Source organism: Hyla sarda, chromosome 11 (genome assembly GCF_029499605.1).
Source record: "Hyla sarda isolate aHylSar1 chromosome 11, aHylSar1.hap1, whole genome shotgun sequence".
NCBI classification, from domain to species: domain Eukaryota; kingdom Metazoa; phylum Chordata; class Amphibia; order Anura; family Hylidae; genus Hyla; species Hyla sarda.
In genome coordinates, this window is record NC_079199.1 from 36,918,992 (window position 1) to 36,933,780 (window position 14,789).

At 43.8% G+C, this 14,789-nt stretch overlaps 1 protein-coding gene across 1 annotated transcript in view; it reads right to left on the reverse strand.

Annotated features, from left to right (window-relative positions):
* Positions 1-9,069, reverse strand: part of DACT1 (dishevelled binding antagonist of beta catenin 1) — a 10,010-nt gene extending 941 nt beyond the window's left edge. Inside the window, exons 1-4 of the mRNA XM_056546823.1 lie at positions 8,602-9,069; positions 3,073-3,205; positions 2,566-2,721; positions 1-1,592 (exon numbers count right to left, since the gene is read on the reverse strand). The exon at positions 1-1,592 is cut by the window's left edge and continues 941 nt beyond it. Of these exons, the coding sequence (XP_056402798.1) occupies positions 1-1,592; positions 2,566-2,721; positions 3,073-3,205; positions 8,602-8,877 (2,157 nt within the window). The 5' untranslated portion in view covers positions 8,878-9,069. The remainder of the gene's footprint in view (positions 1,593-2,565; positions 2,722-3,072; positions 3,206-8,601) is intronic.
* Positions 9,070-14,789: the final 5,720 nt, after the last annotated feature.

A 14,789-nucleotide genomic window follows, 5' to 3' on the forward strand; every position in this document is an offset into this window, starting at 1 on the left:
AGTGGAATGAAACAAAGACTCACATTCTGCCGAATACTCAGAGTCACTAGCTATGTAGGTATACGGGCTAGCATATGGAACAGGAACTTGACCATAAACACCAAGAATTTCTCTCTGGTTTCGCCGTCTTGCTCTTCGTAAAGCCTCTTCGTAAGATATCTCAGCTGATGACTTCCACCTTCGATAGTCTCCTCTTTTATGTCTAGGCTTAGCCAAAACCACATCTTTTGCATGTCCATGAGGCTTATTGACAGACTTGCTTCCCCCTGGATTTTTACCTACAACTCCAGTCTCTACTTGCGAATGAACAATCTTTTTACCTCTCGGAGAAACCTTCCTAACTTTTTTAGTTACCTCCAAGTCATCTGGGAACCTACATTTCTTTGTTACAACCTTACCCTTGTCCTTCAAAGTCTGAGAGCCATGTTCCATAACATTCACTACATTTGACTTGTGTTTTAGCGTTGAGCTCTTAACAAGCTTTACATTTTTGGTACTTTTATGCAGTTTAACACCCTGTTGCTGTGCGGGAATATAGTGTGCATTGACCAACAGTCCTTCATCTAAGCTCTGAGAAGAGGAACCTTCACTCTTGAAGTCTAATGGAGGTCTCTCATCATGAGATGATCCATTATAAGAGTTAATAGTATTTTTGGGTGAAATCCTTTTTGGTGGTGGTGGCACAATTTTAACCTCCTGAGGAAGAGGGAGGGTAGCGAGTGGTTCCTTGGGAGATCCATTACAAAGTGGATTGGAAATGTTTGGGAAGGGATTGCTGGAAGGCAAGGGATTTACATGCAGTTCTTTGGGAATATTTGATGTTCCAACCACAGGGCCCCTTCCAAGGTTTTGACAGACCGGCTTCACAGAGTTCCATGAATTGTTTTGGCTTTGAATTTCAGTAATATTACCAGGTTGGTAACTCAGGACTGAAGGCATCTTTTTACTTTCCAGCTGTTCACTTTGAGATTCTTTAGCGCACTGTTTAAGAGACGGGTAAGTGCTATTATCCACAGAGGTTACTCCAGAGGAATGTAAACATGGCTGTTTAGGATTCTTCATGTTAGTGGTGCTGTTATGAGAGATGCCACCAGTCTGTTTGACACATATACTCCCATGTCGTAAAATGCCTTTTCCCGGGTCTACATTTACACTGGTTCTGGGTTTGTTAGTCCGTACGGGATGTGATTTTTTCTGAATTATGCCTAAAATGTAGCCATCCAATTTTTTACTGGAAGGTAGAGGCGCAGGGCAAAAACTACTCTGTTGAGAAGAGTCTTCATGTTTTAGGGAGTCCAGTTCAGGCACTAAAGAGTCATTCATATTTGCACCCATTTCAGCCTCTTCCTCTGCTTTTACATTGCCCATCATAGATAATAAAAACATGGGACTCTGCACGGCTACAGCATGGAGAGGGCTTGGATATCTGTATATGTCATTGCCATTTTTGGAGACGAGATCACACTGGTACTTGGGATGTACATCAGCAACAACTTCAGTGGTATTAGAATGGGGTGCCGAAAAGGAGCGACGCACAGTTCCTGTACTTTCACACTGGCCTTCTCTATAGTCCAACCATTCAAAGAAGTCTTCTGAAATGGAGAAAAAAAAAAAAAAACACAGTATTACCAACTCGGGTTTTACTATTTCAAGTACAATAAAGCATTCTAAAATGAAAATCATAAAAGGAGTATTTTTTTATGTAAACTAAGTAGAAAAGAACAAGCAGATCGGCCGCGGTATGGGACCACAACCAATCCCAAAAATGGGGAGAAAGTTGTCCCTAGAATGAGTGAAGCACATTGCGATTCCGAACATTAAGCCCCATGTTGCACTCCTGCAGTCAGACCCCATCAATCAGCTATTTATCTCCTATTCTTTGGATGTTGGATCACTTCTTAGAATTAGACAACCCCATAAACAGGATACTGAATAAAATTCCCACTAATATTAATTCTCATTGCTTACACTGGTTACGTTTAACCAAATTCTCCTCATGACCACCTCCCATAGTAGACCTCCAAGAATCAGTGTCTTAAGGGGCCACTCCAGCATAAGCATGGTTAGGGTAAACAGCGACCCCTTTTCCCATTATCAGGCCCTTCATTTTCCTGATAGGACACAGTTTTGGATTCCTGCTGCTCCAGTTAATTCCCTCTGGGTTTGTGTGCGCACTGGAAGTCCCTTTCTTTATGTAACTATGAGACTCATTAAGGGTCTCACTGGCAAAGTTATTTTCGGTCCACACAGCAAGCTCTATGTGAATCAGCAATGCAGCAGGGACTGGAACCAGCATCTTCTTGTGAAAACAGAGTGCCCGATAAGAGAAGGGAGCGGGGCAGCCTTTTACACTCCCCATGCTTATACTGGGAGGGCAAAAAACATTTTGGTTGTAGTCTCGTCTTAAAGTAATTGACCCCTTATATTGAAAGGGTTTTAAATTAGAAAATGAAGACAAAACAAGGTTATAACAACGGACACAACTGTAAGCATAGTCTTCTCTTTATAACTTATTAGAACAACCAAAACTGTAGATGGGGGAAGTAAGGTAGGAGAAAACCTTACCTGCTGATCTTGGTTGACCATCTGGGATGTTTAATGATGCTTCGAGGGGGCTGCAAAAGCAGGTGCTAGACTGACAGCTGGATAAACATTCACTGAAGACCGAGTTGGAGGAGTTGGAAAGAGATCCCGATGTCCCATCACTCAACTCATAAAATCCTAAAAATAAAAAAAAACACCATTCTCAGGGAAAATTCATTGCAGATGTACCACAGAATTGATAGACTTCACTATTCATGTCTGAACAAAGTTATTACACTCTTAAAAGAAATGCCAAATGACAGTGTATAGGGTTTTATTTTTTTAGATAGTTTAGTTCTCACAATGTGTTACTTGAATGACCACTATTGCCTTACGTTACACTTTGACAACCCAAAATGTCTACAATTAAAATTGACGTGAGCTCATCAATTAGAATTTTACATACAAAATAGAAAAAAAATATATATTAAATTTTAAAAAAAGTAAATAAACTAAGAAATTTGGAGAAAAAATAATTAAATAATTTACCTGAACTGGGACGGCTATCAGTTTCCAAATGCTCTTCAGTTGTCTTCTCGACGTCTATTTTTAAGTCATTGATCTGTTTGTCCAGCTCGTGTAGTTGGGTTAACAGGCCAGCATCCCTCTTTCTCAAGCAGTTCTATGGAAATATACAAAACAAAAATATTTAGACGTTTGTAGCAAATAAAAGACACAAAGTTCTGTATTGTACCACAGATAAAATGGCCAAATCCCTAACACACACATGCAGGAGTGTGACAATTGAAGTTGGATAAGAACCAGATACCACATCTAGACGGGCAAAAATGTCTGCCTTATCGTAGCACCACCCTGTTAGGACAAACTACTCTACACAACTACAGGAGTGCGACGTTATTTGAGCATCGGTAATACCATTCATGGAAAGTTTTTATTTTGTTCTTTTTTCCCTGAACAAGCATTAGGATTTAGGACCTTAGAGTTCTAGGGAACCACAATACAGCACCTTCATAAGCCTATGGGGACATATACCGTCACATGCCGGTATGGAAGCACCATATAACAGCACTAAGTGACTACAGACTCTTAAGGTACGTTCACACGAGCGGATTGTTGCAGCGTATTTCGCTGCGGATCCGTTGGTGAAGGCCCAGTCTATGATGTCTTTACATGTGTCTGCTCGTAGTGGCAATACCCTGCTATGAGCAGACACACTGCGATGTGTGAGTCGCAGTAAACCGCGCACATCGCGGGAGCTCTCTGCCTAGCTCAGAGCGGGGAGAGCGGCCACGATGTGCGAGTACGCCACGCACATTGCTGCAGTGTGTCTGCTCGTCGCGGCGTATTGCCGCGACGAGCATGCACATGTAAAGACATCATAGAGCGGGGCCTTCACCAGCAGATCCGCAGCGTAAAATACGCTGTAAATCCGCTCGTGTGAACGTACCCTTAGTATGGAGCTGCAGGGAATATGCATGCTTCCAGTTTTACATACATTTTTTTTTCAATATTACAGATTTATTCTACCCTAGAAGCATTAATTTCAGAGCAGAATTTATCTGTAAGGCTGGGTTCACACCACGTTTTTGCAATACATTTCCCATATATCGTTTTCAATTTGAAAACCGTATGGAAACGTATTGAAAACCATATGTCAAAAGATGCATCAGGTTGTGTCCATTTTGCATCCAGTAAAGTTTTGTCAGGTTTTTTCCCGAACCCAAAACCGCAGCCTACCACTGTTTTTGGTCCGGGTGAAAACCCGTATTGAAACGTATACTTTTTTAACATGGGAGTCAATGGGAACAGTACAGAACCGTATGTGCGTACGGTTCCATCTGGTTTTCACCATGCGGTTTTTAACCTTGCACAGTTTTTTTTCTTGGAATTTCAATCAAACCAGTGAAACTTTATTCATAATGGAATGAAAAGTTAAAAACGTATACTTTTTTTCTTAAAAAAAAAACGGATGCAACCGGACATCATTTTCAAACCGTATACGGATTAAAATGTGTACACAAGTTTTGATACAGTTTAGTCCGGTTTTGAGGAATCCATTTTTTATCAAAAACCTCGTAAGGGAACTGTATTGCAAAAACGTGGTGTGAACCCAGCCTTACCGTTCTGTACTGTGGCACCATATAGCAGCGCACAGCACAAACCCTTAGTATGGAGCTGCAGGGAATCTGTATGCCGCCGTAAGGCTGCATTCACACCACGTTTTTGCCGTACAGTTCCCGTATACATTTTCTATGTGAAAACCGTACGGAACCATATTGAAAACCGTATGCATTGACTCTCCATTGAAAACCGTATACCAAATGATGCATCCGGTTGTGTCTGTTTTGCGTCTTATACGGTTTTGCCAGTTTTTCCTGTACCCAAAGCCGTAGCCTACCACGGTTTTTGGTCCGGGTGAAAAACTGTATTAAACCGTATATTTATTTATTTTATTTTTTTTTTTCATGGGAGTCAATGGGAGCCGTACAGAACTGTATGTGCGTACGGTTCCATCCGGTTTTCACCCCATACGGTTTTTGACTTTGCTCAGTTTTTTTTCTTGGAATTTCAATCAAACAAGTATACGTTTTTTTCTTAAAAATGGATGCAAACGGACTTCATTTTTTAACCCTATACGGTTTTTAACTGTATACGGATTCAAATTTGTCTACACGTTTTGATACAGTTTAGTCCGATTTTGAGGAATCAGTTTTTCATCAAAAACCTGATACGGGAACTGTATTGCAAAAACGTGGTGTGAATGCACCCTAAGGCTTTGCCATGTGCATGATGCCCAAGTTCCTCATAATTAATCATACCCTCATCCATATCCGTATACAGCAGTGGTCTGAAACTGTGGCCCTCCAGATGTTGCAAAACTTCAACTCCCAGCCTGCCCGGACAGCCAACGGCTGTCCGGGCATGCTGGGAGTTGAAGTTTTGCAACATCTGGAGGGCCACAGTTTCAGACCACTGATAGAGAGTTCCCATTTACACATGACAGGCAGCACTATAACATGTAAGATAGTCACAGAAATTCCCGACTGTATAAGAAGCTGCTTGTTTATAAATGATAGATTGTCGTAAAAGACAAATAAATCAATCCTAGATGCTGAAGGAGCCGATTGTCTTATGTTTGCCCTCCTTTCAGCCGACACAGGACCCTACTGAGAGAAGCGCCTAAAGGCACACAACACAGGCAAAGGAGCCTTATAGCACAGAGGAGACCAGCAGCCAACATCACACATCCAGAGCGCCCCCTGGTGTCTCCATCTTATTTATTCCCAAATAAGGTCTCCTTATTTAACTAAAATACCTCTGAACCGTTATGCCAAAATTATTCCGCCTGCCCCAGTCTATTATTTCCACGACATGTGTTATACAATTTACTTAAAAAAAAAAAAAAAAAATTCATCTTTCGTTGTAACGCCGGAGGCACAAATTCTCCAAATGGTCATATTACAGCCCCTCTGGCTTTAGCAGCTCCATGTGCAGGACTGCTGGGCGTCAGGGCTAACCTTAGGATTACATGGGGAACAACTGAAAAGGATCATGTGGGGACAGGGGGGGTCACTGAGAACCCAGACTGAGCAACACGCAACCAAGGCTTTACATCATAAAGATCATTGTTCTTCATAATGTACCAAACAGTACAGCATAATAGAAATCTAATAGAAATCAAAATAATAGAAATCTAACACTATACTATACCCCTGCCCCACAGATTATTAGAGAGTAGTATGGGCAATCGACAGACGCTACTTCTTCGACAATGTCTTTCTATCTGCTTCTGTCCCATTATATGCTTCTATTCTACACAATGCAGTCCTCTGCTGTATTCTATGCACCGCACCAACCTCCTATTCCCATAATATATCCCAAAGTCTATTTACAGAATGCAGCCCCTAGAACAGTGTTTCCCAACCAGGGTGCCCCCAGCTGTTGCAAAACTACAACTCCCAGCATGTCCGGACAGCCTTCGGCTGTCCGGGCATGATGGGAGTTGTAGTTTTGCAACAGCTGGAGGCACCCTGCTTGGGAAACACTGCTCTAGAATACGCTCTATAGTGTCACTCATTTAAAATAAAACAGAATTATTACATTCTGCATTTCCCCATTGATCAATACATTTAGTTTTGGATTTCATGGACTATGATGCTGCCATACAGAGGTGTTCCTAAAAAAACCTATATCCTGCCTGTTACACGTGTCCCGGCATTAATATTCATATAGACCTCTACCCTAGTGCAGTCAATACGCTGCAAGCTGCAAATCCTGGTATAGTGTGACGTCCTTACAGTCTACGGCAAGACCCTTATACAGTGAATAACCCCTTCTCATTAGACTATACTATAGTAGTTACCCCTATTATCTTATAGAGATCATAATACCGTGTCTGCGTCCTCCTGTAAGAACCCATTATGGGATATGCTCTTTTTTATGCCATAGAGAGCCTATGCAATCCCAATCTCCTTTGTGTTAGGACTTCTAAAGCCATAAGTGTATGACAATTGGATGCAGTGTCTCTCCTTTAAGACCCCTGTATTCTACCCTCCCCCTCTTTAATGCCATAAAGGTCCTAACCTAGTGCACCCCCTACTTCTCTACGACCCCCGTATAGTATACCCATCCTTTTAGTATTTAAAAATCCCAATACATTGAATACTCACTCCCTCTTGTAAGCCCCCAATATAGCATACCTACACCTCTCTTGTATGGCATGTGGATCCTACCAGTGCACCCCCTGGGTGATAGTCTGAATGGTGTACCCCCTCCTGTAAGACTCCAGTATTGTATACCCTGTCTAGCTTTATGGCATATAGATCCCAATACAGCGAATGTGCATACCTCCCCTTTATATGGCTCTGAGATCCGTCTACAGTATATATCTCCTATAAGACCCTTGTATAATATACCCCCCCCCCCCTTTATATGGCTCAGAGATCCTTCTACAGTATATATCTCCTATAAGTCCACTGTATTGTATACCCCTCTTTATATGGCACTGAGCTCCTTCTACAGTATATATCTCCTGCAAGACCCTTGTATAGTATACCCCCCCTTTATATGGCTCAGAGATCCTTCTACAGTATATATCTCCTATTATCTCCTATAAGTCCCTTGTATAGTATACCCTCCTCTTTATATGGCACTGAGCTCCTTCTACAGTATATATCTCCTGTAAGACCCTTGTATAATACCCCCCTCCCCTCTTTATATGGCACTGAGCTCCTTCTACAGTATATATCTCCTTCTACAGTATATATCTCCTGTAAGACCCTTGTATAATATCCCCCCCCCCCTTTATATGGCACTGAGATCCTTCTACAGTATAAATCCCCTGTATTGTATACTATCCTAGGTTTATGGCATACAACCCCCAATCCATCATATGCCCCCTCCTGTATACCCCCTGTTATATGGCATACAACCCCCAATGCATCGTATGCCCCCTCCTGTATACCCCGTTATATGGCATACAAGCCCCATTCCATCGTATGCCCCCTCCTGTATACCCCGTTATATGGCATACAATCCCCAATCCATCGTATGCCCCCTGTTATATGGCATTCAACCCCCCAATCCATCGTATGCCCCCTCTGTATACCGTTATATGGCATACAACCCCCAATCCATCATATGCCCCCTGTTATATGGCATACAACCCCACAATCCATCTTATGCCCCCTCCTGTATACCCGTTATATGGCATACAACCCCCAATCCATCGTATGCCCCCTCTGTATACCGTTATATGGCATACAACCCCCAATCCATCGTATGCCCCCTGTTATATGGCATACAACCCCACAATCCATCTTATGCCCCCTCCTGTATACCCGTTATATAGCATACAACCCCCAATCCATCGTATGCCCCCTGTTATATGGCATACAACCCCACAATCCATCTTATGCCCCCTCCTGTATACCCCTGTTATATGGCATACAACCCCCAATCCATCGTATGCCCCCTCTGTATACCCGTTATATGGCATACAAGCCCCAATCCGTCGTATGCCCCCCGTTATATGGCATACAGATCCCCTTCACCCACCAATTGCTTCTTGAGCAGCAGGATGTTCTCCTCCAGGAACCTTTCCTCCAGACTCCGGGGACTGTCCCCTTTTATAGCCGGGGCATCAGTGGCCATGGGCGGGCAGAGCGCAGCCTTCACCAGGGTCTCCTGCCGGTGCCGCAGGTGTGCCAGCTCCCCGAGCCCCGCCAGGGTGGCTTCCAGGCGCTCCCGGGTCCTCTGGCGCTCGGACTCAGCCTCGCACTTGTCCTTGCGCCGGGGGGAGCTGTGCTCGGAGGTGGCCATAAGGGTCTTCATCCTGCCCGCTACAACATCCACAGACACGGCTACAAATCCCGCAACACTCCGCCAACTCCAAGCGATCAAGGTCCAGCCTGCAGCATATCGCACCTCCGCTCTCCAGGAGCCGCCTGTGACAGCCCGACAGGGCTCCACTCCTCCGGGGTCTCCAACTAACTCTACCCCTCTGCAGAGCAGCGCACACACACAGCCAGGCTAAGTAAGCTGGGTCGTGACGTCACCAGACCCCTCCCCCTATGTCTCCCGACATGCAGCCAGCTCACCCTGGATGGGGTCCTCAGCGGAGGTGACCACCCCAAGTATTGCTATAGAAAGGGTGTCTGCTTATAATCAGGGTGCAATGGTTTATAGGTGGGGTGTCTGCTAATAATCAGGGTGCAATGGTTTATAGGTAGGATGTCTGCTAATAATCAGGGTGCAATGGTTTATAGGTGGGGTGTCTGCTAATAATCAGGGTGCAATGGTTTATAGGTAGGGTGTCTGCTAATAATCAGGGTGCAATGGTTTATAGGTGGGATGTCTGCTAATAATCAGGGTGCAAGGGTTTATAGGTGGGGTGTCTGCTAATAATCAGGGTGCAATGGTTTATAGGTGGGATGTCTGCTAATAATCAGGGTGCAAGGGTTTATAGGTAGGGTGTCTGCTTATAATCAGGGTGCAATGGTTTATAGGTGGGATGTCTGCTAATAATCAGGGTGCAGTGGTTTATAGGTGGGGTGTCTGCTAATAATCAGGGTGCAATGGTTTATAGGTAGGGTGTCTGCTAATAATCAGGGTGCAATGGTTTATAGGTAGGGTGTCTGCTAATAATCAGGGTGCAATGGTTTATAGGTGGGGTGTCTGCTAATAATCAGGGTGCAGTGGTTTATAGGTAGGGTGTCTGCTAATAATCAGGGTGCAATGGTTTATAGGTAGGATGTCTGCTAATAATCAGGGTGCAATGGTTTATAGGTGGGGTGTCTGCTAATAATCAGGGTGCAATGGTTTATAGGTGGGGTGTCTGCTAATAATCAGGGTGCAATGGTTTATAGGTGGGGTGTCTGCTAATAATCAGGGTGCAAGGGTTTATAGGTGGGGTGTCTGCTAATAATCAGGGTGCAAGGGTTTATAGGTGGGGTGTCTGCTAATAATCAGGGTGCAGTGGTTTATAGGTGGGGTGTCTGCTAATAATCAGGGTTCAATGGTTTATAGGTAGGGTGTCTGCTAATAATCAGGGTGCAGTGGTTTATAGGTAGGGTGTCTGCTAATAATCAGGGTGCAATGGTTTATAGGTAGGGTGTCTGCTAATAATCAGGGTGCAGTGGTTTATAGGTAGGGTGTCTGCTAATAATCAGGGTGCAATGGTCTATAGGTAGGGTGTCTGCTAATAATCAGGGTGCAATGGTCTATAGGTGGGGTGTCTGCTAATAATCAGGGTGCAATGGTTTATAGGTAGGGTGTCTGCTAATAATCAGGGTGCAGTGGTTTATAGGTAGGGTGTCTGCTAATAATCAGGGTGCAGTGGTTTATAGGTAGGGTGTCTGCTAATAATCAGGGTGCAGTGGTTTATAGGTGGGGTGTCTGCTAATAATCAGGGTGCAGTGGTTTATAGGTGGGGTGTCTGCTAATAATCAGGGTGCAATGGTTTATAGGTGGGGTGTCTGCTAATAATCAGGGTGCAATGGTTTATAGGTAGGATGTCTGCTAATAATCAGGGTGCAATGGTTTATAGGTAGGATGTCTGCTAATAATCAGGGTGCAATGGTTTATAGGTGGGGTGTCTGCTAATAATCAGGGTGCAGGGGTTTATAGGTAGGGTGTCTGCTAATAATCAGGGTGCAATGGTTTATAGGTAGGGTGTCTGCTAATAATCAGGGTGCAATGGTTTATAGGTGGGGTGTCTGCTAATAATCAGGGTGCAATGGTTTATAGGTCGGGTGTCTGCTAATAATCAGGGTGCAGTGGTTTATAGGTGGGGTGTCTGCTAATAATCAGGGTGCAGTGGTTTATAGGTGGGGTGTCTGCTAATAATCAGGGTGCAATGGTTTATAGGTAGGGTGTCTGCTAATAATCAGGGTGCAATGGTTTATAGGTAGGGTGTCTGCTAATAATCAGGGTGCAATGGTTTATAGGTGGGGTGTCTGCTAATAATCAGGGTGCAGTGGTTTATAGGTAGGGTGTCTGCTAATAATCAGGGTGCAGTGGTTTATAGGTAGGGTGTCTGCTCATAATCAGGGTGCAGTGGTTTATAGGTAGGGTGTCTGCTAATAATCAGGGTGCAATGGTTTATAGGTAGGATGTCTGCTAATAATCAGGGTGCAATGGTTTATAGGTAGGGTGTCTGCTAATGATCAGGGTGCAATGGTTTATACGTGGGGTGTCTGCTAATAATCAGGGTGCAATGGTTTATAGGTCGGGTGTCTGCTAATAATCAGGGTGCAGTGGTTTATAGGTGGGGTGTCTGCTAATAATCAGGGTGCAATGGTCTATAGGTGGGGTGTCTGCTAATAATCAGGGTTCAATGGTTTATAGGTCGGGTGTCTGCTAATAATCAGGGTGCAGTGGTTTATAGGTGGGGTGTCTGCTAATAATCAGGGTGCAGTGGTCTATAGGTAGGGTGTCTGCTAATAATCAGGGTGCAGTGGTTTATAGGTAGGGTGTCTGCTAATAATCAGGGTGCAATGGTTTATAGGTGGGGTGTCTGCTAATAATCAGGGTGCAATGGTTTATAGGTGGGGTGTCTGCTAATAATCAGGGTGCAGTGGTTTATAGGTGGGGTGTCTGCTAATAATCAGGGTGCAATGGTTTATAGGTAGGGTGTCTGCTAATAATCAGGGTGCAATGGTTTATACGTGGGGTGTCTGCTAATAATCAGGGTGCAATGGTTTATAGGTCGGGTGTCTGCTAATAATCAGGGTGCAGTGGTTTATAGGTGGGGTGTCTGCTAATAATCAGGGTGCAATGGTCTATAGGTGGGGTGTCTGCTAATAATCAGGGTGCAGTGGTTTATAGGTGGGGTGTCTGCTAATAATCAGGGTGCAATGGTTTATAGGTCGGGTGTCTGCTAATAATCAGGGTGCAGTGGTTTATAGGTGGGGTGTCTGCTAATAATCAGGGTGCAGTGGTCTATAGGTAGGGTGTCTGCTAATAATCAGGGTGCAGTGGTTTATAGGTAGGGTGTCTGCTAATAATCAGGGTGCAATGGTTTATAGGTGGGGTGTCTGCTAATAATCAGGGTGCAATGGTTTATAGGTGGGGTGTCTGCTAATAATCAGGGTGCAGTGGTTTATAGGTGGGGTGTCTGCTAATAATCAGGGTGCAATGGTTTATAGGTAGGGTGTCTGCTAATAATCAGGGTGCAATGGTTTATAGGTGAGGTGTCTGCTAATAATCAGGGTGCAATATATATATAGTAGTATATAGGATAGGTCAGTGTTTTCCAAACCGGGTTGCCTCCAGCTGTTGCAAAACTACAACTCCCAGCATGCCCTAATACAGCCTGTGGCTCATCAGCTGCCCCAAAGGAAAAAACTACAACTCTCAGCATGTTGGACTATATAGTGGTATATAGTATAGGTCAGTGTTTTCCAACCCAGGGTGCCTCCAGCTGTTGCTAAACTACAACTCCCAACATGCCCTGATACAGCCTGTAGCTCATCAGCTGCCCCAAACGAAAACTACAACTCCCAGCATGTTGGACTATATAGTAGTATATGGTATAGGTCAGTGTTTTCCAACCCGGACTGCCTCCAGCTGTTGCAAAACTACAATGCTGGTAGTTGTAGTTTTGCAACAGCTGGAGGTGCTCTGGTTGGGAAACACTGATATAGGTTATGGTGCAACATTCCTGGGAGTTGAAGGATTTGTTGGATAAATACATTGCATTGTCGGCATTTTTAATATAAAAAATACCGGCAGGGTGGCCAAAATACCGGCTGTGGCGGTAAAATACCGGCCAGGTGGCAACTCTATTTATAGGGTGCAAGAAGGATCATTCTGGGGTCCACAGCTGAGGTGACAACCCCAAGTATTGCTATAGAAAGGGCGTCTGCTAATAATCAGGGTGCAATGGTTTATAGGGTACAAGGAGGTCATTCAGGAATAGCATAGTAAAAGTTGCAGCTCAATTTTTAAATTTTTTTTTTTTTCCAATTCTTGCATGTCTTTCCAGTTTTTTTAGTTTTTGTTTTTCCGCACTATGACTTGTAGGTTAAGAGTTAAAGGAGAACTCCAGACCATAAAAATTGTCCCCCATAGTGCCGGCAGTAAAAAAATAAAGATGTACATACCTTCCTCCGCTCCCCCGGGGCCTCCGGTAACCGGCTCCGGTCTCCGCCGCAATCCACTTCCTCGTTGCCGGTGGTCGGATGAATCAGCCAATCACCAGCCGCAGCGCAGTCCGACTCGGCCGGCGATAGGCTGAGCGGCAGTGTGACATTTTCGTCCCCGGCCGCAGGTGCCGGTGTAGTTAAGAATTGTGTGTCCTGAAGCGTTTTCACACTGCCGCTCAGCCTATCGCTGGCCGAGTTGGTTACCGGAGGCCCCGGGGGAGCGGAGGAAGGTATGTACACCTTTATTTTTTTACTGCCGGCACTATGGGGGACAATTTTTATGGTCTGAAGTTCTCCTTTAATGTTCTGTGACCCCCCCCCGTTTATGCTAGGACAGTGTTCCCTAACCCGTTGCTCTCCAGCTGTTGCAAAACTACAACTCTCACACTGTGCCAGAACAAAGCATCACTCTAGCGATCAGTGGGGGTCTCAGTACCCAGACCCTGACCAATAAAAACTATTGTCGTGTCTCTATGAGGCGAAATTTAACTTTTGTCCGGGAAAAAAAAACCACAGGAATCATTTTTTTTTCCTTTGTGTAAAAACTGTTTTTATTCCTTTGCTATTTTTTACTATTTTTGTCCTGTTCCTGTGTCCACCCGGTTTTTGAACTCCTAAATTATAAAAAAAAAAAGCGAAAAAACGCCAATGTAAAACCTGCGTCGGCTTTTTTAATGTCGGTTTGTCACTCTCGTAGATTTCTATGTTAGAGAAACGCCAAGGTTTTAGTGAAAAAAAACCACCATGGTTTAAACATGTTGCGAATTTTGAAAACTGCCCACTGAGCCCAAAAACAATTTAAAAAAAACGCCAAAAAGAGGGGTGCAAAAAAAAACAGGTGCCTATGCCGTTTAATAAATCCCTATTGACTTGCAGCTAACATCTGGCCACAGGATTTTTTGGCTTAAAAGAAAAAAAACCTTTGTGTAGTATTTGTGACATTTTTGGAGACTTTTTTTTTTTAACAGCCTCACAGTGTTTTCCAAACGGTGTGCCTCCAGCTGTTGCAAAAGTACAACTCCCAGCGTGCCCGGACAGCCTTTGGCTGTCCGGGCACACTGAGAGTTGTAGTTTTGCAACAGCTGGAGACACATTGTTTGGAAAACACTGCTCTATGGCAAAAAGTAATTTTTTTTTTTACAAGAACAGTAGTTAGCAGTATACATAAGATGAGTTTAGATTCACTAACAGCAAGCAGAGTTCCTGAAAATCATGAGGCTTTTAGTTATTTTCTTTTTGAATTTTCTTTCTGTCTGATCACAGTGCTCTCTGCTGACACCTCTGTCCATGTCAGGAACTGTCCAGAGCAGGAGAGGTTTGCTATGGGGATTTTCTCCTACTCTGGACAGTTCCTAAAATAGAAAGAGGTGTCAGCAGGGAGCACTGGGGTCAGACCGAATGGAAATTCAAAAAGAAAAACTTGTGGAACATACAGCAGCTGATAAGTACTGGAAGGATTAAGATATTTTTATAGAAATCATTTAGAAATCTGTTTAACTTTCTGACACCAGTTGATTTAAAAGAAAATGTTTTTCAGTGGAGTATTTCTTTAAAGGGGTACTCTGGTGGAGAAAAAAATTCAAATCAGCTGATGCCAGA